At 51.3% G+C, this 21,591-nt stretch overlaps 9 protein-coding genes across 9 annotated transcripts; 5 read left to right on the forward strand and 4 right to left on the reverse strand.

Annotated features, from left to right (window-relative positions):
* The first annotated feature begins 145 nt into the window (after nucleotides 1-145).
* On the forward strand, nucleotides 146-5,716 carry P170DRAFT_506028 (putative ABC transporter). Its single transcript, XM_024854341.1, has 15 exons — nucleotides 146-710; nucleotides 779-950; nucleotides 1,003-1,906; nucleotides 1,957-2,079; nucleotides 2,132-2,230; nucleotides 2,284-2,408; nucleotides 2,466-2,513; nucleotides 2,561-3,230; nucleotides 3,288-3,365; nucleotides 3,418-3,979; nucleotides 4,039-4,290; nucleotides 4,344-4,633; nucleotides 4,696-5,149; nucleotides 5,257-5,301; nucleotides 5,363-5,716. Exons 1-15 carry the CDS (start codon nucleotides 213-215, stop codon nucleotides 5,492-5,494), a joined length of 4,452 nt encoding a protein of 1,483 aa, XP_024710730.1. The 5' UTR covers nucleotides 146-212; the 3' UTR covers nucleotides 5,495-5,716.
* Nucleotides 5,717-5,755: 39 nt separating this feature from the next.
* Nucleotides 5,756-7,982, reverse strand: P170DRAFT_461309 (uncharacterized protein). The gene is made up of 2 exons (XM_024852025.1): nucleotides 7,147-7,982; nucleotides 5,756-7,083 (listed from the first exon to the last, which is right to left on the reverse strand). Exons 1-2 carry the CDS (start codon nucleotides 7,740-7,742, stop codon nucleotides 5,970-5,972), a joined length of 1,710 nt encoding a protein of 569 aa, XP_024710731.1. The 5' UTR covers nucleotides 7,743-7,982; the 3' UTR covers nucleotides 5,756-5,969.
* Nucleotides 7,983-8,196: 214 nt separating this feature from the next.
* Nucleotides 8,197-10,506, reverse strand: gmdA (putative general amidase GmdA). Its single transcript, XM_024848380.1, has 5 exons — nucleotides 10,088-10,506; nucleotides 9,201-10,034; nucleotides 9,098-9,145; nucleotides 8,622-9,033; nucleotides 8,197-8,563 (listed from the first exon to the last, which is right to left on the reverse strand). The coding sequence occupies exons 1-5, from the start codon at nucleotides 10,361-10,363 to the stop codon at nucleotides 8,442-8,444; spliced, it is 1,692 nt and encodes a 563-aa protein (XP_024710732.1). The 5' UTR covers nucleotides 10,364-10,506; the 3' UTR covers nucleotides 8,197-8,441.
* Nucleotides 10,507-10,824: 318 nt separating this feature from the next.
* On the reverse strand, nucleotides 10,825-12,564 carry alkB (oxidoreductase, 2OG-Fe(II) oxygenase family). The gene is made up of 2 exons (XM_024848381.1): nucleotides 11,885-12,564; nucleotides 10,825-11,813 (listed from the first exon to the last, which is right to left on the reverse strand). The coding sequence occupies exons 1-2, from the start codon at nucleotides 12,177-12,179 to the stop codon at nucleotides 11,029-11,031; spliced, it is 1,080 nt and encodes a 359-aa protein (XP_024710733.1). The 5' UTR covers nucleotides 12,180-12,564; the 3' UTR covers nucleotides 10,825-11,028.
* nimX (cyclin-dependent serine/threonine-protein kinase CDC28) lies at nucleotides 12,471-14,377 on the forward strand. The gene is made up of 4 exons (XM_024854342.1): nucleotides 12,471-12,837; nucleotides 12,964-13,472; nucleotides 13,525-13,688; nucleotides 13,752-14,377. Exons 1-4 carry the CDS (start codon nucleotides 12,801-12,803, stop codon nucleotides 14,014-14,016), a joined length of 975 nt encoding a protein of 324 aa, XP_024710734.1. The 5' UTR covers nucleotides 12,471-12,800; the 3' UTR covers nucleotides 14,017-14,377.
* On the forward strand, nucleotides 13,862-14,448 carry P170DRAFT_40570 (uncharacterized protein). Its single transcript, XM_024846595.1, has one exon. It carries the CDS (start codon nucleotides 14,069-14,071, stop codon nucleotides 14,363-14,365), a length of 297 nt encoding a protein of 98 aa, XP_024710735.1. The 5' UTR covers nucleotides 13,862-14,068; the 3' UTR covers nucleotides 14,366-14,448.
* Nucleotides 14,449-15,383: 935 nt separating this feature from the next.
* P170DRAFT_470849 (calpain-like protein) lies at nucleotides 15,384-18,196 on the forward strand (the record flags this gene model as incomplete). The annotated part of the gene is made up of 7 exons (XM_024852790.1): nucleotides 15,384-15,818; nucleotides 15,866-16,052; nucleotides 16,104-16,368; nucleotides 16,439-16,699; nucleotides 16,747-16,852; nucleotides 16,904-17,095; nucleotides 17,144-18,196. 7 exons carry the CDS (start codon nucleotides 15,384-15,386, stop codon nucleotides 18,194-18,196), a joined length of 2,499 nt encoding a protein of 832 aa, XP_024710736.1.
* A 505-nt stretch (nucleotides 18,197-18,701) lies between these two features.
* Nucleotides 18,702-19,817, forward strand: P170DRAFT_506034 (thioesterase domain-containing protein; the record flags this gene model as incomplete). Its single annotated transcript, XM_024854343.1, has 3 exons — nucleotides 18,702-19,150; nucleotides 19,231-19,712; nucleotides 19,761-19,817. The coding sequence occupies exons 1-3, from the start codon at nucleotides 18,898-18,900 to the stop codon at nucleotides 19,815-19,817; spliced, it is 792 nt and encodes a 263-aa protein (XP_024710737.1). The 5' UTR covers nucleotides 18,702-18,897.
* Nucleotides 19,818-19,898: 81 nt separating this feature from the next.
* P170DRAFT_470851 (uncharacterized protein) lies at nucleotides 19,899-20,673 on the reverse strand (the record flags this gene model as incomplete). The annotated part of the gene is made up of 2 exons (XM_024852791.1): nucleotides 19,899-20,323; nucleotides 20,379-20,673. 2 exons carry the CDS (start codon nucleotides 20,671-20,673, stop codon nucleotides 19,899-19,901), a joined length of 720 nt encoding a protein of 239 aa, XP_024710738.1.
* Nucleotides 20,674-21,591: the final 918 nt, after the last annotated feature.

Below are 21,591 nucleotides of genomic sequence, written 5' to 3' on the forward strand. Positions count from 1 at the left end.
GCAATCTCCGATTTTTGATGCGATGACTGCGATTCCAACGGCCTTATGTCCGGGGCTCCGGTTGGTTATCTGGTTTTTGGGGGAAATTGCATACCTGACGTAATTGCTGTTTAGCTGTTTCGATTCTTGTACTGTTCACATGGCTTCTGATGTTAGATTTTATCTTCTGTAAAACATGCGCTGAATGAAGGTCCGAAGAAGGACCCGTCAAAATGAATCACAAGCGCGAGGATGAAAAAGAAAGCGTCGCCGCTCAAGATGGAGCATCCAACTCGTCATGGCGAACGCACTCTAACTCCAGCTCGACGGCTCACGACTCTCCGATTCGCAATGATCAGCCGACCCTGTCTGAGAAGCCAGGCCCGGAAAGGAAACCCTCTATGGCGCGACAGCTCACCGAAGATGATATTGCGCGAGCCTTGTCGCAGAGACGGACCGGCTCTGTCCAGGGTGAAACGGACGAGGATACGGCTCAGATCGTGAGACTGGTCTCCCGCATGTTCGGTCAGGACCGCAAGGCGAATTCCGACGAAGAGAAGACAAGGCATCAGGGTGTTGTATGGAAGCATCTGACGGTGAAAGGCGTTGGATTGGGCGCGGCTATGCAACCCACCAATTCTGATATCCTTTTCGCCATCCCAAGGTTGATCAAACAACTGAGTACGAATGGTAACAGGCATCCATTGAGAACAATCCTCGATGACTTTACGGTATGTTTGCTTCAGAGCTCCCCTGGTTTGCTTGAGATGGAAGCTCATACATGCTTTCCGGATACTAGGGCTGCGTGCGACCCGGCGAGATGATTTTAGTCCTTGGAAGACCGGGCTCTGGATGCTCGACGTTCTTGAAAGTACTCGGAAACCAGCGATCAGGCTATAAAAGTGTGGAAGGTGACGTGCTTTACGGGGGAACAGACTCTAAAACGATGGCCGACAAATATCGCTCGGAAGGTACGTGAGATAAGGACGGTTTTGCAAAATCCCGAGGCACTAAGATGCGCAGTACTGTACAACCCCGAGGATGATCTTCATTACCCAACGTTGAACGTGAGAGATACTCTTCTGTTTGCTCTCAAAACAAGAACCCCCGACAAAGCGTCGCGACTGCCCGGAGAGACCCCGAGGGAATACCAGGAAACGTTCTTGTCGACCATTGCGAAGCTCTTCTGGATCGAGCATACTCTGGGAACGAAGGTCGGCAACGAACTCATTCGTGGGATTTCCGGTGGCGAGAAGAAGCGAGTATCGATAGGAGAAGCCTTGGTGACCAAGGCGAGTACGCAATGCTGGGATAACTCTACAAAGGGCCTGGATGCTAGCACAGCACTCGAATATGTGCAGAGTCTCCGAAGTTTAACTGACATGGCAAATTCATCCACCTTTGTGGCTTTATACCAAGCTTCGGAGAATTTGTACAACTTATTCGACAAGGTCATTCTGATTGAGGATGGCAAATGTGCATATTTCGGCCGCGCTGCAAATGCTAGGGCCTATTTTGAACGCTTAGGATTCGAATGTCCGCCTCGTTGGACAACGCCTGATTTTCTGACCTCTGTGAGCGATCCCCATGCGCGGCGTGTGAAGAAGGGATGGGAAGATCGTATCCCCAGATCGGCAGAGGAATTCCAAAACATATATCGCAAAAGTGACATACACAAAGAAGCCATTGCCGACATGGAGGATTTCGAGCAGGAGGTCGAATCACAGCGCGAAGACCGCGAGATTGCCCGGGAAAATATGCCGAAGAAGAACTACACCGTTCCATTCTACAAACAGGTAATGATTTTGACTCACAGGCAGTTTCTGGTCATGTATGGCGACAAGCAATCACTCGTTGGAAAGTGGTCCATCCTTACATTCCAGGCGCTCATTATCGGAAGTCTTTTCTATGACCTCCCACAAACGAGGTAAGCAGAGTCTTCCGCTTCAAGCTGTATACCTCGCTGACAATATCAAGTGGTGGGGTGTTCACCCGAGGAGGTGTTATGTTTTTTGTTCTTCTTTTCAACTCTCTACTTGCCCTGGCAGAACTTACAGCGACATTTACAACACGACCTGTTATGCTCAAACATAAAAGCTTGTAAGCATCAACACACACTTTCAGGGTCTAGATTTTATACTCACCAGCTTAGTTCATTTTATCGACCGTCTGCCTACGCCTTAGCCCAAGTGGTCGTCGATGTACCCTTGATCTTTGTCCAAGTGACAATATTTGATCTCATTGTCTACTTGTAAGCATCAATCGTCTTGCTGTAGATCCATCATTGCTAATAGTCCTGTTCAGTATGTCAAATCTTACAAGAACAGCCTCGCAATTTTTTATCAACTTCCTTTTCATATTTACGCTCACGATGACGATGTATTCATTCTTCAGGGCCATTGGGTCTGTCTCTGCTTCGCTTGATGTTGGTACGTCTGATAAAGAGTCGCGCTCGCTTTTAGATAATTGCTGACCCGACAAAAAAGCCACTCGAGTCACTGGGGTGGCAATCCAAGCACTGGTAGTATATACGGGTAAGCTAGTATCGTGAATTCTCCGGCCCTGTTACTCATATCTATAGGTTACCTAATTCCGCCGTGGAAGATGCATCCGTGGCTGAAGTGGTTGATTTGGATTAACCCGGTTCAATACGCCTTTGAGGGTATAATGTCAAACGAGTTCTATGACCTGGACATCCAATGTCAAGCACCAAACATTGTGCCGGATGGCCCCAACGCTTCTCCCGGACACCAAACCTGCGCGCTACAGGGAAGCAACACCGACCAGTTGACAGTTCAAGGCCCAAACTACATCAACACCGCCTTTACCTACAGTCGCTCTCACCTCTGGCGGAACTTTGGTATCATCATAGCATGGTTCATCTTCTTTGTTTTCTTGACAATGCTTGGGACTGAGTTTCAGAAGCCCAATAAAGGAGGAAGCGCGGTCACTATCTTCAAGCGGGGAGAGGCTCCTGCGGCGGTCGAAGAGGCTGTCAAACATGGGGAACTTCCTGAAGATGTCGAAGCAGGGAAGAAAGAGAATGATACCAGTGGTGTTCTGGAGAGGAAGGGCTCTAACGAAACGGGAGGTAACGTCGAGGGCATTGCCAAAAGCACATCCATCTTCACCTGGCAAAATGTCAACTACACCATACCTTATAAAGGAGGGCAAAAGCAGCTTCTGCAGGATGTCCAGGGATATGTCAAGCCGGGTCGTCTTACCGCACTGATGGGTGCTTCTGGAGCAGGGTTAGTATATGACATACGACTGAGTTTGTTTATTCCAGCTGATCCGTATCTTTGCAGAAAAACTACTCTGTTGAACACACTGGCGCAACGCATCAATTTTGGTGTTGTAAATGGGTCTTTCCTGGTTGACGGAAAGTGAGTCCTCCGATTTCTACTATTTATGTCAATCAATTTCTTATCCTTCTAGGCCGCTTCCTAAAAGCTTCCAAAGAGCTACAGGCTTTGCCGAGCAGATGGATATCCATGAGCCCACCGCAACGGTTCGAGAATCCCTTCGATTTTCCGCACTTCTTCGACAGCCAAAAGAAGTACCGCTTCAGGAAAAATATGACTACTGCGAGCGAGTCATAGATCTCCTAGAAATGCGGCCGATTGCCGGTGCAACTGTGGGTGCCGGAGGTGTAGGTCTCAACCAAGAACAACGCAAACGACTCACAATCGCGGTGGAACTGGCAAGTAAGCCAGAGCTGCTACTCTTCCTGGACGAGCCTACCTCTGGACTTGACTCCCTAGCTGCGTTTAACATCGTTCGGTTCCTTCGACGGCTTGCCGATGCTGGACAGGCGATCCTATGCACGATTCATCAGCCGTCAGCGGTGTTGTTTGAACACTTTGACGATCTCATTCTACTTCAGAGTGGTGGCAGAGTTGTGTATAATGGTGAACTGGGCCAGGATTCTGATAAGCTATTAAAGTACTTTGAAGAGAATGGAGGCAAGCGGTGCCCTCCTCACGCAAATCCTGCAGAGGTATGTCAGACAACAATCTCTACTGAATACACACATTCCTTGCTAACCATAGGCCACAGTATATGCTGGAAGTCATTGGTGCCGGTAATCCCGACTACAAAGGGCAAGATTGGGCAGAGGTGTGGGCCAACTCTCGTCACGCCAAAGAACGATCCGATGAGATCGATCAATTTATCAACACTCGACGCGACAAGCAGGACACAGGACGAAAAGACGACAATCGGGAATATGCAATGCCAATCTGGGTTCAGATTGTCGCGGTTACCAAGCGTTCGTTCGTCGCATACTGGCGGACCCCCGAGTATAATGCCGTAAGTTTTATTCGAACTTTTTCTTGTTAACCTGGACTCTGATTGTCTGCTAGGGCAAATTCCTCTTGCATATCTTCACAGGACTCTTCAACACATTCACCTTCTGGCATCTAGGGAACAGCTACATTGACATGCAATCACGCTTGTTCTCCATCTTCATGACCCTGACCATCTCGCCGCCTCTCATCCAGCAGCTGCAGCCCAAATTTCTCCATTTCAGGGGTCTGTACGAATCGCGTGAGTCCAATTCGAAGATCTACTCCTGGGCTGCATTCGTTACGAGTGCCATCCTCCCTGAACTGCCATATTCAATCGTCGCTGGATCCATCTACTTCAACTGCTGGTACGTCAATCCCTCCCCTGTTCTATCATGATACCCTCGTCTTCCCACTGACACAACCCCAGGTACTGGGGTATATGGTTTCCCCGCGACTCCTTCACATCCGGATACACCTGGATGATGACGATGCTGTTCGAGATGTTCTACGTCGGCTTCGGCCAATTCATCGCGGCCTTCTCGCCCAACGAGCTCTTCGCCTCCCTCCTCGTCCCCTGCTTCTTCACCTTCGTCGTCTCCTTCTGCGGCGTGGTCGTCCCCTACCCGTCCATGATCCACTTCTGGAAATCCTGGATGTACCACCTAAGCCCCTTCACCTACCTCCTCGAGGGCTTCCTCGGCGTCGTCACCCACAACGTCCCCGTGCGCTGCGTGCCCCGTGAAGAATCAACCTTCACTCCGCCTCCGGGCTCCAACTGCCAGGACTACGCGGGCTCGTTCGCACAGGAGGCTGGCGGGTATGTTCGGGACATGGGCAATGGCGTCTGCGCTTATTGTCAGGTCTCGGACGGGGATAATTTCGTACGTGCCCACCCTTTGTCCTTCTCTTCCTAGCATGCTCTTCCGGAGAATATACCGTCATCGGAAGAAGTATATCTATTTACTAACCGCCCCAATTCGAAATATAGTCCTCCGGATTCAACGTCTTCTACTCGCATAAATGGCGCGACTACGTATGTCCCCCAGGTATCCTCCCTTCTTAGAATGATCCCAACTGACCGGTTTTCTCAATAGGGTATATTCTGGGCCTTCGTCATGTTCAATTTCGCTGCCGTGTTCTTCTTCTCGTGGTTGTATCTTCATGGGATCACTAACACCAAGAGATGGTTTAGTGCGAGGAAGGCGAGGAAGGTGGCTGCGGCTTAGGGACTGGGTGTGCTTTTTTTCGGGGGTATTTACTACTACTATATATATTCGGTATTGTTGACTCCTTGTTTCATGGTGTTTCTGGAAGATGGGAAAACAGTTGTACTACAGTTTTACAGTCATGTATCTGAGCTTGATTATTTGGGGATTGTCTACTCCACTCCTGTGATGTATTTACAATGGATATATAGTATGGTTAGCTAACGGATAGTTGATATTGAGAACAATGAGAACGAGAAAATTAGCTTGACATAGGTGAGGCTGGGTCTGGTTTTTAATGCCGACTAGCTGGCTGATAAGGTCTGTTAGAAAGGTATATATATGTACATGAAGAGAGCTAAGTACTGGTCACATTCTTGTGCTCGGGTCCAGTAGACAGATACTAAACTGAGCTAGACAAAAAGCGGAAACCGCTTGAGACATGGAGAAATTATTGGCTTAAGAATAGAAGTGATCCCAAATAGAGCTGCGATGATTATGTGCCCGAAATGGAGGAGGGAGGCGTGGGACCCGACGAGCCCGCGAGATTCGAGACCATCAGATTCTGCGGGGGGTTCCAGGAGGTCGAGGAGCCGCTGGGGCCTTGGTTTGTGGAGGAGCTGGCGCCTTCAGTGGTGTTTGCTGGATGGTGGCCGTTCATCAGGCGAGGCCGTTTGGCTTGGGGACCCGCGCTGGGGCTCGCATGGCCGTCATGCTGGTGGTAAGGAGAGGGATGTTGGTTCGGAGACGCAGATGTGCCGCCTGTCTGAGAGGGCGATGGACCCGGCGGGCTCATTGCCGTGGGAGGCTGCAGAGATCTTGATTTAGGCTGATTCGCAGGCTGCTCGTCGCCGGCACGGGGCTTGTCCGAGGGATTGTGATCGTCGTGCATGGGGTTCGCATATCCGACACCCACTCGGCCCATGCTCTTATCATGCATCACAACACGCTTCCACTTGGTTACTACGTTGTCATAGTCCCAGTGGGGCGAGCCAGGGCTGATTTGGCTTTCTTTCGCGTCCAATTCTCGGGCAACCTCCCGAGGGAGTGGCAGCGTATCCGGTGGGAAGAGAGCAAACTCTCGTGGCCATTGGCATGATCCAAGTCGTTCCACTTGCGCGCGGAGCTGGTTTGCCTCCTGCTGAACCCGTGCCAACTGGTCATCGAGTGACTTCCGTTTTTCCATTTCCCTAGCAAACGCTCGAGTGATTTCAAGCTGCCAGGATTCCTGCCGAACATCTGGAGCAAGCGAAGCCCAATGTTTGAATGCCAGCTCCAGATGCCTCAGGCTGATGTCCTCATGTTGTTGCGCACTCCGAGTGATCATGTTGGAATCCAGGCCAACACAGGCCCTCCCGGACTGGGAGTTTCTGCCTGAATCGGCAGCAAGTTGGTCTGATTGCCATCGCTCGATTTTGGCACGCAGGGCTTGTCGAATGATTTCGACATGCTCAACACCAGGAGGTTGAAGAGGAAAAGAGGATGAAGAAGGGAATGGATTCGACGAGAAAAGACTAGGTGGAGGGGGAAGCAGCTGCAGACAGAGCGAAGGGAAGGTTTGCGACTGAATGTCGAATTCAAATGGTGATATCGGAGGACGCATCCTAGATCTATTGCGCATGTTAATGGCTGGCTTTCATAGGCCGATGGGAAAGGATAAGAGTAAAACATACGTGGCGGCCTTGATGTTGTCGAGGACCTCCTGCAAAGCCAATTCCAACGCTCTCACGGTATCCGGATTGCTGCCACTAGTACCTCTGCTTCCGTATTCTGGTAGGTTCAGAGAGCTTGCCCTGGGCTGCGCGGAGCCCAATCGGGATGAACTCGAGGGTTCTTGGGGATGACTCGGATTGGGAATATCATTGATGACACCGGTCGCATGCCATGTCGGAGTGTTGAACATCATCCGAATCCCACTATCTCTCTGTTTACCACTCGATTCACCACCGTTATAGGAATCGAGCGGGCCTTTTCCGGTTGTTCGTTCAGGAGTGTCCCGTTTCCCGGACGAGGTGCGAGCCTGTCGTCGGGTGATGCTGCTCCGTATGCGCCGAATCTCCTCCACATCATGAATTCCGTCTGGCTTCTTTTTGAACAGGAACTGATCCAAATGTCGCCCTAACGAAGACGAAGTGAATGCCTGATCACAGTACTGGCATTTCCGATCCTTCGAGGCCGCGTTTTTGGCGGCGGCCGACTGGGCATTGTCGTCGGCGCCACCTGACTCTTCAGGGGTGTTTGTCGGACGAGTAGATGCGCCTTCATCCATGTTTCACAGAAACGCGAAGATTTAGGCTGCAGGTGAATGTCAAATGTGGATAGAGGTGTGGAGGGGGGCAGAAAGACGCGTTCACGGGAGCCAAAATGTGTAGAACTTCTGCAAGCTCAATGCATGACAAGCGATAATCAAATGACGGGAAATTGCCGGCGACAAGTATGCAAGCCGAATAAAGAGAGTGGTGGTGCGCAGCGACGCGAGGGGTGCAAGCAGCTGCAGGCGAAGAGTTGGTCGACGATTCGAAGGAGCGGAGAGAAGAAGAGAGCGGAAGAAGGGAGGAGAAACGTGACGATCCTCGCCAAGCTTTGGCTGTGGGGGAGTTTCAGCCTCTTCGTCTTCTGCGCTTTCCATCACCCACCACCGTCGGGTCTTTCCACCGTTCGTGCGTTTGTGTCTAGAGAGTTTGGCATTGCGCCTGATGCTACGAATACATGCGGTCGGAAATTTACGTCTGCTCAGATGATTTGCTCTAGAATCCGCTATGATTAACTCTCGACGCATTCAACCTGTCCTGCGAGTGCTCGTCGATTAGAACTGCGCGTCGAGTATCACAAGCACGGAATGTTCAGACCAATAAGAATCCTCAACATGTCAGTATACCGGATGGAATTGCTGTCATGCTGTCTCCATATCCCTCCGTTGTGCCCGTCAAACACGTCACCCTGATCGCCAAACATGTGTTCCCTCAAGCTACGGGCTTTTGGGCACGTTAGCACCAATATAGTCAGCCAATGTAAGCACTTTTTCTTCCTGAAGGCGTCGCCCAATGAGCTGCAGCCCGGCAGGTGCGCCGTCATAAGCGTCAGCATCGTCTAGCCTATGGTCAGCAAGGCTTGATACACATAGTCCAATCAAGAGCGGTCTACTCACATTGACCGTGAACTTCTTGGTCCATTTCATTCAAGAAACCCGTTCCTGGCTGAGACACGTCGATATTTTTATCCGCTCGAGTCACCGGGAATACAACGCTCGTATAGTCGAGGAGGTTGACGAAGGAGGTATATCCAACATGGTCGTATTTGCAGGGTAACACCGCAGCATGGGGCGCAGCAGGGCAAATAACCCCATCGACTGGTCGTCCGCTACCAGTCAACTCGGCTGTGCTGTTCCAGTAATCCATGTACTGCTTCTGATACTCGCGCTTTTGCACGTTGAGTACAGCAATCTCAGAGGCACTCTTTTGAGGCCCGGGTTCCACAATCACTTGGTAAGGCTGATCTTCCCCCGATAGACCAAAATGATGACCGAGATCGGCTCCCCCATCGAGGTTATACGTTTCCCTCTGTTATTGTTAACAGTCTCTAAATGGATAAGAATTAAAAGGGTAAAGTCGGACAGAGACATACGGCTAATTGATGCGCAATTGCGTGAGAGGGAGGGTTCCATTCGATAATCTGTTCCGGACAGTTAGCATCATCAAGCCAATAAACCTGCCTTTTTTTGCCCTACCTTATGTCCTAATCGTGTCAGAGTCTGTTCAACAATCTTCATGGCTCTTGCTATCGGAGGATGAGGCCGCACGACACCATTGTGGTTCATGAGGCCAAACGCAAGCGGAGAAGATCCTGATTTGGACTTCTCAATTAGGGCGCGTGTCTCTTTTTCGATCTCATCCCGCCATGGTAATTCCAGAACTAAGGGATCATGATACCATGGCTGCTGACTGAGAACCGCCTTGAAGAGCAGCTTGAGAGAGCGTGCAGTGGCCGCCAGAGGCCCGATGACCGACAGGATTGTACTTTGGCCATCCATGGAATTCGCCGCACCCTCATACGGCACCCTGCCCGCTGACGGACGCAATCCATAAAGCCCATTAAATACGGCCGGGATTCGAACGCTCCCGCCAATATCTGTACCGAATCCTCCCGGGGAGCCCTTCAACGCAATGAGCGCCCCTTCACCTCCCGAGCTTCCCCCACAGGAGAGGAGTCGATTGTGCGGATTGGTGGTGTATTTGATGATATTGTTGACCGTTTCACCAGTCATCAAGGTGACGGGAACACTGGTCTTGCAGAACAGCACAGCTCCTAGGCTTCGAAGCTCGCGGACAAGTTCACTTTCAAACACTTTACTCCGGGGGTCGTTCTTTTGTCCTTGGAACGTGCCAATCCACCCGACATATCCCATCGTAGTCTCGACCCCTTTAACATGGAACTGGTCTTTCAAACTGACCGGTAGTCCGTGCAATGGACCAGTGGGTTTTCCATGTTCCGCGAAGTAAGCATCGAGCTGTTTCGCATCTTCGATCGCAGCGTCAAAAAACACTTCATGCAAACAGTTTACCTGCATATCCAATTAGTCATTTTCCACCACAGCTACCCGTAAGAGGACTCTACCAGTTGATGAGCAAGCGCCGCTCGATGGCAAAAGGCCTCTGTCACCTCGACGGCAGACCAAGTTCCCGACGTGGTCTTTTCTGTGATCCCCAAGGCGTCGGTTTCGGTGATTTCGATCTCCCGGGGAGTCAGGAACTGTTGTATATAGGGGCCAGTTACATCGCGTAACTCTTCCGCCGTGGGGATGGGACTCTGAATCCTCCATTTCTCAGGGATTGCGTCTAAAATCGATTGGCGCTTCGCAGCTGCCAGCTGTTGCCAGCCTGCATGAGTCATACTGAGCGCGATGACGGAGCTATAGTTATATATCCAGTATCGTAGAGGATGTGTATGATGCACAAATTACAAGGGTAAGTAAGAAGACAGGAAATGGGAAAGAGGGAGAGATGTGCATCATAAGAGCTATGGCTTATCTCTGTCGGATGATTCAACGGCGATGGCTTTATCAGGCAGGTCGAGAGGGTTAGCGCCGAAAATCGTTGGAGTAACTTGGGATCCCCTCAATTGAAGTGGGCGGGGTCAATCGGAGCACGATTGAATGGCACCCCGATGTGTAGGACGGCTCGTGATGATTCAAGTGGACTTTGATAAGCTCACGATGGAAGCCGTGGTGTTCTCGTAATGGATTTGTGTTTATGGTTTTCGGGAGTCCCTTGGTTCTCCCAAAAGGGAAAATAGTCCAAACGCGAACAATAAATCTTGGAAATTGATTATATACAACAATGCTTTTTTATGTACTCCAACGCAGATAGCTCATTCAGTGATGAACAGCCATGTCTCATTAGTCACAGGTCGGCTGAGCTGACCCCAACCCAAAATATGGACTCCGAGTTACCCCAAGGCCAAGAATCCGAGGGTTTATTCAGCCAATTATTCGGTATAATTCTATCGATATCTCGTATCTTGGGTGACACGCGCATCTTTCCAATCCTCGAATCGTATTACGGAAGAGGTTCAGTGGCCATCTGCCGCACGTTCAAATTGATTCTCTTCCGCGACATCCAACCCTTCCAGTCGTTGTATTGCGATGCATCTGTCCCGCCAGAGCAGGGCCAATCAGCCAGCCACTCTGGGCAGGTATCAGGAAGGATCTTGGGCACTGCATGCCATGCAAAACGGGAGGTGCCGTCCATGTACACGGCATCTCCGGAGCGAAGCCGAATGATGTCGCATCCACTGCCGTCATCATGGCTGATGAGGAACAGACCATCACAGCCAAAGCTGATACTGATTAGACCCACGTCGCATTCTTCACTGACATCGCGATGGGCACTCAAGGTGTCTCCGGGGGTATAGAAGTTCAAGATCGCCGCCTGAGCATCTGTCTTGGGGAACGACGCTCGTAGAAGATTCGCAATATCCGCCGGGAAGACGGGAGGACGCTCCTCTGGGTATTCCTTGGTCGTCCAATTGTATTGACCGCCGAGAGTGATCCATCGGAGCTTCTTATTCAAGATGTCCCTGACAGCGAGGGGCTTGTGCACCGTGGCATCCTTGGGTTGTATCGTGCGAGTTTGGTCGTCTGCGAAAAAGGACATGGTTCGAGTGTCTACTGGGCTACTGTCGGGTTGCGTGCCATTCTGGCCCACCGGCCGAGGGTATGTGACATCGTAGTGTAGATGAAGATTGGATTGGTGGTCCGGATTAGATACATCGCGGTGCAGTAAACGAGACAACAGCTCTATCTGAACAGCCGGTGGGAACAGCGACGGGATCATTTGCAGACCTACCATTTGTTAGGTGCCTATCCTACAGTTCCTTTTGTCTGATGCGCATTTGAATGTCAAGGTTGCTGACCGGAAACGGATTGATGTGTGTACACGGGTATATCTTTCGTAGTACGCAGCCCATCCTCGTGTGTCCCCTTGTCCACTGGGATGAAGTCTTCGAAAGCAGGCCGGAGGGCCTCACCCGACATCCATTGGGAGAGCGCAATGCCCGTCGGAAGGTCCTGGGGGTCTAAAGCCTGAAGATCGATGATGCCGACATCCTGCTGTATCTCCGACACCGTCGACTTCTGATATTTCTTGTATCGTTGTCTGATGGACTCGGGAGGGCGCTCGTGAGCGTTGAGGTCATTGATGCGGGCCATCCCCGCGCTGGTTACTGGAGTGTTAGTGGAAGGTTGATCGGTTGATCTAAATGCCCGGCATGTGCATAATTTCGAGGATTGCGGGACAAGGCGCGAGACGTAAGAGCTATCGAGGCATGCGAGATCCAGGACCTCGCCAGACAGACAAAGGATTCCCGGAAGTCCAGCGGAGGGAAGAAAAAGAGGAAAAAGCCGTGGGACGCGCTCACCGCCTTTGGACGCGGGTTTGTTTGTGTTTGGGTTGACCGCCTTCGCTCCCCACCAGGGATGAAAAGACAACAAAGTGAGCCTTCATCTCGCCAAAAAGTGCTCTCGACAACTGCTCCTCGCCAATTCCCCGGATTTGAGTTCGATCATTAGTCGACAATCGATCTCCTTCGCCCCTTCGATCCCGTCGACCTTCCCTGGATCCCCCAATCCCTTCGTACCGCCCCCTCGTCCACCAAACCCGCCTTGTTTTCCTCGTTTCTTCCCCGGGCAACAAGCACCCGCCGTTGTGCAGTCCGTTTGTGCCCTCCTATAACCCCCACGTGCTGGCGGGCTCAGACTTCATCCTTGTCGTGGCCAAGTATCCGAGACCTCGTTCCAATTGCCGTCAAAGGTGACCGATAACCATTCGTCATGGAGAACTACCAGAAAATCGAGAAGATCGGAGAGGGTACGTATCCGACTGATAAGGACATACTTTTTTTCTTGGCTTTCGATGGCCAAAATCCATCACCGTTTAAATTGATGTCTTGCTTATAAGCAACGGATAGGAGCTAACAAGATCTGTTGTAATTAGGAACTTACGGTGTTGTCTACAAAGCCCGAGAACTCACGCATCCCAACCGTATCGTCGCCTTGAAAAAGATTCGATTGGAGGCCGAGGATGAAGGCGTTCCCAGCACGGCCATCCGTGAAATTTCCCTTCTGAAGGAAATGAACGACCCCAACATTGTGCAGCTGCTGAACATTGTTCATGCGGACGGCCACAAGCTCTATCTCGTGTTCGAATATTTGGACCTCGACCTCAAAAAGTATATGGAGGCTCTTCCTGTCAGTGAGGGTGGACGTGGTAAAGTCCTCCCAGATGGCTCCACTCTCAGCCGCAGCATGGGCTTGGGAGATGCCATGATTAAGAAATTCATGGCCCAGTTGGTCGAAGGAATTCGTTACTGTCACAGTCACCGCATCCTGCACCGTGACTTGAAGCCTCAGAACCTGTTGATCAACCGTGATGGTAACTTGAAGTTGGCGGATTTCGGATTGGCGAGAGCCTTTGGTGTTCCATTGAGAACCTATACCCACGAGGTAAATCAATCGTGCATGTCCATTGTTTAGGGGCCGGAACTGACTTGCCTAGGTTGTCACATTGTGGTATCGCTCTCCCGAGATTCTTCTCGGTGGCCGTCAGTACTCCACCGGTGTGGACATGTGGTCTGTCGGAGCTATCTTCGCGGAAATGTGCACTCGCAAGCCTCTGTTCCCTGGTGATTCCGAGATTGATGAGATCTTCAAGATCTTCCGGTATGTCCTCTTACTCAATTTCCAGAATGAGTCCCGCTGACACATGCCCTCGCCCATCGATAGACTTCTCGGCACTCCCGATGATAACCTCTGGCCTGGTGTCACCTCCTTCCCCGATTACAAGCCTACGTTCCCCAAGTGGAAACGTGAAGAAACCCACGCCCTGGTCCCTGGCCTGGAAGAGGAGGGTCTTGACTTGCTGGATTGCCTGCTGGAATTCGACCCGGCACGACGAATTTCTGCCAAGCAGGCTTGCATGCACCCTTACTTCCAGCACGGCAGCTCATACTACTCCGGTCGCACCGGCCGAAGAAATGGCTTTCATTAATTGAACGGCGGAGTGACGGACTGTGGATTGATACCTTACGTGTAATGTATGTATGTGGGTGGCTGATGGCAGACCGCAGTCTCATGGAGATGGCCGCCCGATAGATTCTACCTTTCTCTTTTTTCTTTTCTCTCCCCAGAGGCGGTCAGCAGTCCCTCCGATGTCCTTTGATGCTTTTGATGTCTCGAACGTTACCTTTACCTTCCTCTTTCATCCGATTTTGTTTCCTTTGTTTATGGCGTTGCTCATGGTGTGTTATGACCTGAAGAGACTAGGTTACTGGATATGCAAGGAGTGTCTCTTTTCTTTTTTCGTTTCCTTTCTATCCCGTACATACCCATCTGAATGAGCCTTTTGATGCACTCCGAACGGACAAGGAGCAGGAGAAGCGGACAGGCCAAGCAGTAGAATCCCGGCAGTCCACGTGCTGGTCTCGTTCTCGTCGACTCCGCCTCCCCCGTTCTTGTTTGCTCCCGACAACAACCACGTCCACACGACATTCCGCACAATCGACGGATGACCCAAAATGATCTCAGCCAGTCGTCAGAAAATGAGTTTCCCTCCAGAACACAGCCTCAGGCTAACATCTCGGGACGGCCTGGCGCCCGTTTTCTGCGACTCGGGAATGGTCGAATCACCGGCGGCGTGCCTGAGCGCTTGCCAGCCGCTCACCCAGCGCTCGTATTCCTTTGCACCGCTGCGCTATGGGCTACTATTAATATTAACCACTCATTGCTGACGAGCGGGTCTGCTCGCTCCTCGATTGTTACAAATGATGGCTAAACAAGATTTCCCCCCTCTCATAACGGTCCAGCCCGTCAGCTTAGATATTGCCGTTCAGCTTCCATCCATCACCGGTCAAAGAGCGACTCTGGCCATTCAGGGGCCGTCGAACGTGCCCTGTGTGCAGACTTTTCTCAGCTATCGTCATGCTTAGGTGACTCAGGCCCATAAACCATACTCCGGAGTAAGCACTACACGGCATATCGGTCGCGACCAAGCGGGCACCCCCTCGGCTTCCGTATGCAAGGCCCCCTAGCCTAAAGATGTAGCGATTGCTCAGCACATCCTATTGGCTCATGATCCCTGGCGTGCAATTAGATCCTGGAGCTGATCGCCGTTTCCTGATGACCGCCAACCTGGTTCGCCCAGATTCGAGCGGACCCAGTCGTCGTGGTTGCATTGGGGCTCTCCTGCTTTTAAGGCGATGCATTGCGCCTCCAAAGCGTGTCCTCGATGTATCACATTGAGTACGAGTGAGAAGCTTCCCTTCCTTATTTATAAGAGCTCTTGGGGACCGGTTTTCTTGATCGGAAGAACTCAACAACATTCTATACGATCTGTCTTACATCTAAAACAATCCAATCATGGATCACGACGACGATTTGTCCGACATGGTATTCACCCCTCCGCTTTCCACCCGGTCGGGGAGTCGAGCCTCGCGGCGAGCGAACCATTCACCGCAGGAGACTGTGCGACAGTTCTGGGATCTATTCAACACCAAGTTTCCGGGGAAGGTGTACACCGTGTTACCGAACAATCCGTACGCACGCACCAAGGCTGCCAAGGTCCCCAAGGGGGTGATCCGGGGACAGGATGCAAGCAAGTCGTACGAGCAGGTCCGCAAGGAATGCCAGCGGACTGTTGATCGCATCGTCAACGAATGCAGACGATTGAACCACAAGTACACAGACCCTCATTTCGACATCGAAGTGGATCTCAAGTCTGGAAGACGGCATTACCTGGATGGACTGGAGGATAAAAACATGGAGATGCGCCCGAAGGGAGTAAAACGAGTCACTGTGAGTTAGAATATTGAAGCATTCTTGATCAATTCTGACTTGTATAGGAAATCTTCGAGAAGCCCCAATTCTATGTCAATGGACCTACTGCTTCCGATGTCCGGCAGGGCCGAGACGGAGATTGCTGGTTCATGGCTGCTTTATGTACCATGGGCAACAAGCAGGGCTTGATCGAGAAGATTTGTGTCGCTCGCGATGAAAAGGTTGGCGTTTATGGGTTCGTGTTCTATCGAGGTATGTGAACAGATCACCTCTCATGTCGATTCCGCGACTGACAATGGCTAGATGGTGAATGGCAGCAATGCATTGTGGATGATAAACTATACCTAAGAGCAGCAGACTATGATGAATCGATTGATGAGCGACCCATCTGGGACGACATCAATCGGAAAGACACCGAGGAAGAGTATCGCAAAGTCTGGCAGACAGGATCTCGAGCGTTATACTTCGCGCAGTGTGTGGACGAGAACGAGACTTGGCTCCCGCTGCTTGAGAAAGCCTATGCAAAGGCACACGGTGACTACTCTGCCATTGAAGGCGGGTTTGTAGGGTACGCCATTCCGTTTTTTTTTTTTTTTTATTATTGGGGAGGGGGCGAGACAAGTGCTGACAGACCACAGAGAAGCAATTGAGGATCTCACTGGTGGCGTTACTTCCGACATACTATCCAGTAATATTCTGGACAAGGACAGGTTCTGGGAAGAGGAGCTCATGAAAGTCAACAAAGAATTCCTATTCGGCTGCGCCACTGGATTGTTCTCCAACTGGCTGGACCCGAAATACCAAGGACCTCCAAGAGACAGAAAGGGCATCTCGGAGAATCACTCTTACTCAATTATGGATGCGAAGGAGATTGATGGCCACCGACTAGTTCGATTAAGGTATGTGAACAGCCTACATCTGACATCCATGTAGCTGACCAAGACAGAAACCCGTGGGGTAAAAAGGAATGGAATGGTGCCTGGGGCGACGGTTCGGAGCAATGGACACCCCAGTGGATGGAAAAGCTGGGCCATAAGTTTGGAAATGATGGGGTCAGTCCTTCGGTCCATGGAAATATGACTACCCCTACTGACATATTCTAGTTCTTCTGGATATCCTACAACGACCTGCTTAAAAAGTACCAGCATTTTGATCGAACCCGCCTTTTCGGTCCCGAGTGGACTGTCACGCAGCAATGGACCACGTTGAATGTCCCATGGTCTGCCGATTACCATAGCACCAAATTCGTGGTCAACGTGACGAAGGACGGTCCGGCGGTCCTCGTTCTCTCCCAGGTACGTTAGCTTCATTTGTTAGTTTCATAACCGACTAACATCGAAAAGCTTGACTCGCGCTACTTCAAAGGCCTTGCCGGAGAATACGACTTCAAACTGAAATTCCGGATCCAGAAAGAAGGCGAAGACGACTACATGGTTCGCAGCAACTGTAGCTACGTGATGACTCGATCGGTGAACGCGGAGGTGGAGCTGAGTCCCGGACGCTACCACATCTTGATGAAGGTTACTGCCTACAGATGCAGCGACATGGCCACAGAGGACGTGGTCAGCCGGGTGGCGCCAGTGGAGAGAGAAAAGCTGGTTCAAATCGGACTTTCTTACGACCTCGCTCATGCCAAGGGTCTGGTGTTTGAGTCTGAGAAAGAAAAGCGAGCTCGTGAAGACCGCGAAGCACGCCGTAAGGCAGCAGAAAGGCGCAAGCTGCGGAAGCAGACCAAGCGAAGATTGCAGAAGGAATGGATCCGCGAGCGCAAGATAGAAGGCCGAAGGCAGAGAAAAGCAGAACGTCTTACTGCAAAAAGCTCTGTCGAGTCTATTCACCGATCAGACTTGAGCCGCAGCAGCGTGCAAATCCTTGCTGATGGACCGGTTCAGTCACCGCTAGATATGGACTACAGCCCCGGCATTGGGCTGGATATGAAGCACGCCGGCAACAGCAACGGCAGCGTTCCCACCATCCAATGCAACGGCGTCCATGTTTCCGAATACCACATGACTAGCAAAAAGGACTCTGCGCGCTCGAGTCTTGACACGCTACATTCGCCATCGTTCGCGCAGCAGCACTTCAATCAGCAAGAGATGGAACTGTTGGATGGGTTCGAGTTTGACTCGGACCTCGACATGCCTCCAGAGGAAGCGACCGAGCCAAGAGCCTGCCAGCTGTCCCCGAGAAGCTGCACGGAGGATAGCAATATCGACACATGGAACGCCGTGTGTGTTGTCGGATTGCGAGTGTACTCCAAGGACGCACAGCTGTCTCTGGAGGTTATGCGTCCTGTGCCAGAGGATGAGTCGGAGGCCGCGCTTGACATGGATGACCCGGCCGCGAGTGCAGCTTGCGAGAAGGGACCATTTGGGCGGAATGCGATGTTCTTTTAAATGACACTGATCATAAAAGTTGATTTCGGCGCAGGCAGGGTTGGAGGATATCTGAGTTATGTTACGAGCTGACTAGATTTCGGCTGGCGTCTTTGGCTTTAGAGTATTTATCATCAGAATGAACATTTTGTCTACATTTTTTATACTCCAGAAAGTACATATGATCATTTCCATTTAACTCCACACAGCCCCAAACAAACCTACATTTGGCATGCAATCCCTGGCCAACAATACAGATATCTGAACAGGACCAGCCAGTTCTTCCAAAGCGTTTGATCGACAGTGGCAGGGATGTAAATCATGCACGCGTCTCGGTAAGTGTATACTCGGCCTCTCACCTGGTATCCTAGATTTCGGATGAGTGAGATGAGATGCAATTATGGCACCATACGGACTCGGGAGCTGAGTGGCTGCACCTCTAGAACGCTCGGTAGTTTGGGCGATATTTGATAAGACCCGTAGGATTTAATTCCCGGTAGTTAGGCATTCAAGAATCATACTTGTTGTGTTATTGCGTTGACACGGATGTATTATACGGTAAGCTAACCTGCACCAAAACAAGCCAAACTTGAAATTTGCATCTTTCCGCCGCGAAAATTACCACCGATTTCCAAGATCTCGTCCCTCAGTGTAGTCGGAGCCTGTTCTACTCTCCTCTCTCTTACGCATATCCAAACAAGCCTCATTCATAATTCTTCGACATGGAACACACACCCAACCCTATCCTCCTGCAGAAAGGCGACTCCTCTCGCACGCCACTCTTCCTGCTCCACGATGCCGGCGGCACGGTGTTCAACTACTACAAGCTCGGGAACGTGGGCCGAACCATCTACGCCATCTCCAATCCGTGGATCAAAACGGAGACGAAGTGGGAGGGCGGGTCGATGCGGTTCGTGAACGAGTACATCAAACTGATCAAGAGCGTGGTGTCGTCGGGCGAGATTCTAGTGGGGGGTATATATCCTGCCTATCTACCTTCACCGCACATGCCACCCGATATCTATGACCCTGTACACTAATCAATATCGAAACAGGCTGGTCCCTGGGCGGCCAACTCGGCATCGACATCGGGCGCGTCCTTGCCTCCAATCCTCGCTCCCGCCTCTCCGTCGTCGGCGTCGTCATGATCGACACCCTCTATCCCTACTGGGGACCACCCGAGACCCCTCATGCCGAATTCCCCGTGGACCTAGTGCTGCGCAACTGCCCGGACGAGCTGCGCGCCGAGATCCTGCGGTGCATGCAGTGGTCGAAACAAGACAGCGACGAGTGGGTGCGACGCAACTGGAAAGCCGACGCGGACGAGCTGGACAAGATCGAGGCGGAGGAGCCGCCGCCGGGGGTGCTCATCCTGGCGAATGGATACGTGCCGGTGGGAGAGGGACAGGGCGGTCGAAAGGTCATGGTCGATTATTTGAGGGAGAAGAGGGTCGGGTGGGATTTGTTTCCGCATCAGTTTATTGTGGCGGTGTGGGAGGTGTCTGGGCATCATTTTGGGCTGTTTGAGAGGGAGACGGTAGGTCTTTTCCCACGGGGCTTATAGGTATGAGGCTAACGAGAGTAGATTCAGGTGACGACGGAGAAGGTTCGATTGGCGTGTGATCTTCTGGCGGAGGACTGATATTAGTGATGTAGCATGCATCTAGACAGCCATACAACCTACATATCAAACCATACAAATTGACCTAGTACATAGTACTTCCTACCAAGCACAAACCACCATCCCAGGACTCGACAGAATCCTCGAACCCCACAGTCCAGGCACACTGCGCCAGAACTGTTCCTCATCCTGCAATAAATGTCCCGCATGTCCACTATCCAAGCACCGCAGCCTGAGCACCTCATACCCCTTCCTCTCCGTCTCCTCCGCATGATCCTCCACCTCCTGCGCACGCACCAGCTCATCCTTCCCACTGTAGATATACAACCTCGTCAAATCGGCACTAAACTGAGCCGGATCATTCAACCGCCTCACCACACCGACCACATTCTCGACGCCCATCAACCTCTCGAGGAGAAACCACACGGCGAAGTATACCCTCAATCCTGCCACAATGGCCAGCGCCTTGACTTTTCCCCAAAACCACCACCACCACCATGACCCCTCAGACCCTCTCGCTTGACTCCCTAGCATCCTTATTGAAAACGCCCCCACCGTGCTGCTGAAGATCTAGAAGCGTACCGACGGCAGGCTCAAACTCCCTGGTCCATTGCGCCGCGGACTGCACGAGGAAGTGAGATGAAGAGGTCGTGACGAGGAGGATGCGCGAGGTCGGGAACTTGCGTTTATATCCTGTGACGTACTTGATGATGTGGGCGGGCGAGGCGTTGAGGTAGGTGCAGAGGAGGATGAGGTGGGGAGGTGGTGTTATGGTGGAGGGTTTGGTGGTGGTTTTTGCAGTGGTGGTTGCGGGGATGTAGATAGATGTTGAGGGAGAGAGGGGGGTGAATGTTGGTATTTTGTGGGGAGAGGGCATTTAAATTGATAGTAGAGAAAGAGGTGAGAAGAGGATGTGGTTGAGGTCGAAGCTGGCTGGATATGTTTGATGTTGATAGTAAGGAGAATGTTCAGGGTGAGTAAGGTGCTATTGAGGAGAAAGCTGAAGCATGGGCAATTGAATAAAGGCGTTTAGTCGTAGAGAAATAACATAGGAGACGTACTCCAGACTGAATGAACGAAGCAATGCTTATGCTCATGTCCAAGTTAGGGCTTTGGATGTCACGCTACAATACCGAAACTTGCCAAATATGACCACCACCAAAAACCCAATACCATACCGTGTAATTCTCACTCCCAGATATTACCAAATATTACCCGCATTACATTACAGGGTCCTCATCATCAGACATCCTGCAGAACTTAAACCCCCACCGATGAACCTCGCTAATCTGACCGTCCGAAACCCGCTTCGCCAGCAAAAGTACCTGCTATATCAAACTCAGTCCAATAGCTGAAACTCAATCTTCCTGCTGCCTATCTTGAAGGATTCCTTCCTCATCGACGTTGTATGGCGGAGATAGTGGAGATAGTGAGACGGCTCTTGGTGCGGAGCTGACGTCGAACGCTCGGAATCCCTCAGTGTGCTTACCGTGAGGGAATGGATGTTGTGTATTCTCCGGGCTAGTGTCGAGGGACTGTCGAGGCTGGGTTTGCTTGCGTGGACATTGGAGTGTAGACAGGGGTGATAGTCTGGTTGGATTGAATCCTTCACAATGGCTGTGCTGGTGGTCTGAGGTATGTAGATAGGGACGCTGAAAGGATGTGACATGCCGAGAGAAATGTGTGGACTCTTTGTCGAAAGGGGTGATGAGGTATACTGAAGCATCCCATGACCGGAGTATACGAATGCACACCAGGATCGGTAGATTTGACATTCACATTCATAGTTATACCT

The sequence above is a fragment of the Aspergillus steynii genome, assembly GCF_002849105.1.
Source record: "Aspergillus steynii IBT 23096 chromosome Unknown P170scaffold_1, whole genome shotgun sequence".
NCBI classification, from domain to species: Eukaryota; Fungi; Ascomycota; class Eurotiomycetes; order Eurotiales; family Aspergillaceae; genus Aspergillus; species Aspergillus steynii.

Excerpts from the sequence above, each read along its gene's own strand:
- P170DRAFT_506028 (XM_024854341.1), top strand. The coding sequence starts at position 213 with ATGAATCACAAGCGCGAGGATGAAAAAGAAAGCGTCGCCGCTCAAGAT. Across the intron at positions 1,907-1,956 it reads TATGACCTCCCACAAACGAG|TGGTGGGGTGTTCACCCGAG; the intron begins GTAAGCAGAGTC and ends GACAATATCAAG. Across the intron at positions 5,302-5,362 it reads CGCATAAATGGCGCGACTAC|GGTATATTCTGGGCCTTCGT; the intron begins GTATGTCCCCCA and ends TTTTCTCAATAG.
- P170DRAFT_461309 (XM_024852025.1), bottom strand. The coding sequence starts at position 7,742 with ATGGATGAAGGCGCATCTACTCGTCCGACAAACACCCCTGAAGAGTCA. Across the intron at positions 7,084-7,146 it reads GACAACATCAAGGCCGCCAC|ATCTAGGATGCGTCCTCCGA; the intron begins GTATGTTTTACT and ends CATGCGCAATAG.
- gmdA (XM_024848380.1), bottom strand. The coding sequence starts at position 10,363 with ATGACTCATGCAGGCTGGCAACAGCTGGCAGCTGCGAAGCGCCAATCG. Across the intron at positions 9,034-9,097 it reads CAATTGCGCATCAATTAGCC|AGGGAAACGTATAACCTCGA; the intron begins GTATGTCTCTGT and ends TAACAATAACAG. Across the intron at positions 8,564-8,621 it reads CCAAGAAGTTCACGGTCAAT|ACGATGCTGACGCTTATGAC; the intron begins GTGAGTAGACCG and ends ACCATAGGCTAG.
- alkB (XM_024848381.1), bottom strand. The coding sequence starts at position 12,179 with ATGGCCCGCATCAATGACCTCAACGCTCACGAGCGCCCTCCCGAGTCC. Across the intron at positions 11,814-11,884 it reads CACACATCAATCCGTTTCCG|GTCTGCAAATGATCCCGTCG; the intron begins GTCAGCAACCTT and ends AACAAATGGTAG.
- nimX (XM_024854342.1), top strand. The coding sequence starts at position 12,801 with ATGGAGAACTACCAGAAAATCGAGAAGATCGGAGAGG. Across the intron at positions 12,838-12,963 it reads AATCGAGAAGATCGGAGAGG|GAACTTACGGTGTTGTCTAC; the intron begins GTACGTATCCGA and ends TGTTGTAATTAG. Across the intron at positions 13,689-13,751 it reads GAGATCTTCAAGATCTTCCG|ACTTCTCGGCACTCCCGATG; the intron begins GTATGTCCTCTT and ends GCCCATCGATAG.
- P170DRAFT_40570 (XM_024846595.1), top strand. The coding sequence starts at position 14,069 with ATGTGGGTGGCTGATGGCAGACCGCAGTCTCATGGAGATGGCCGCCCG.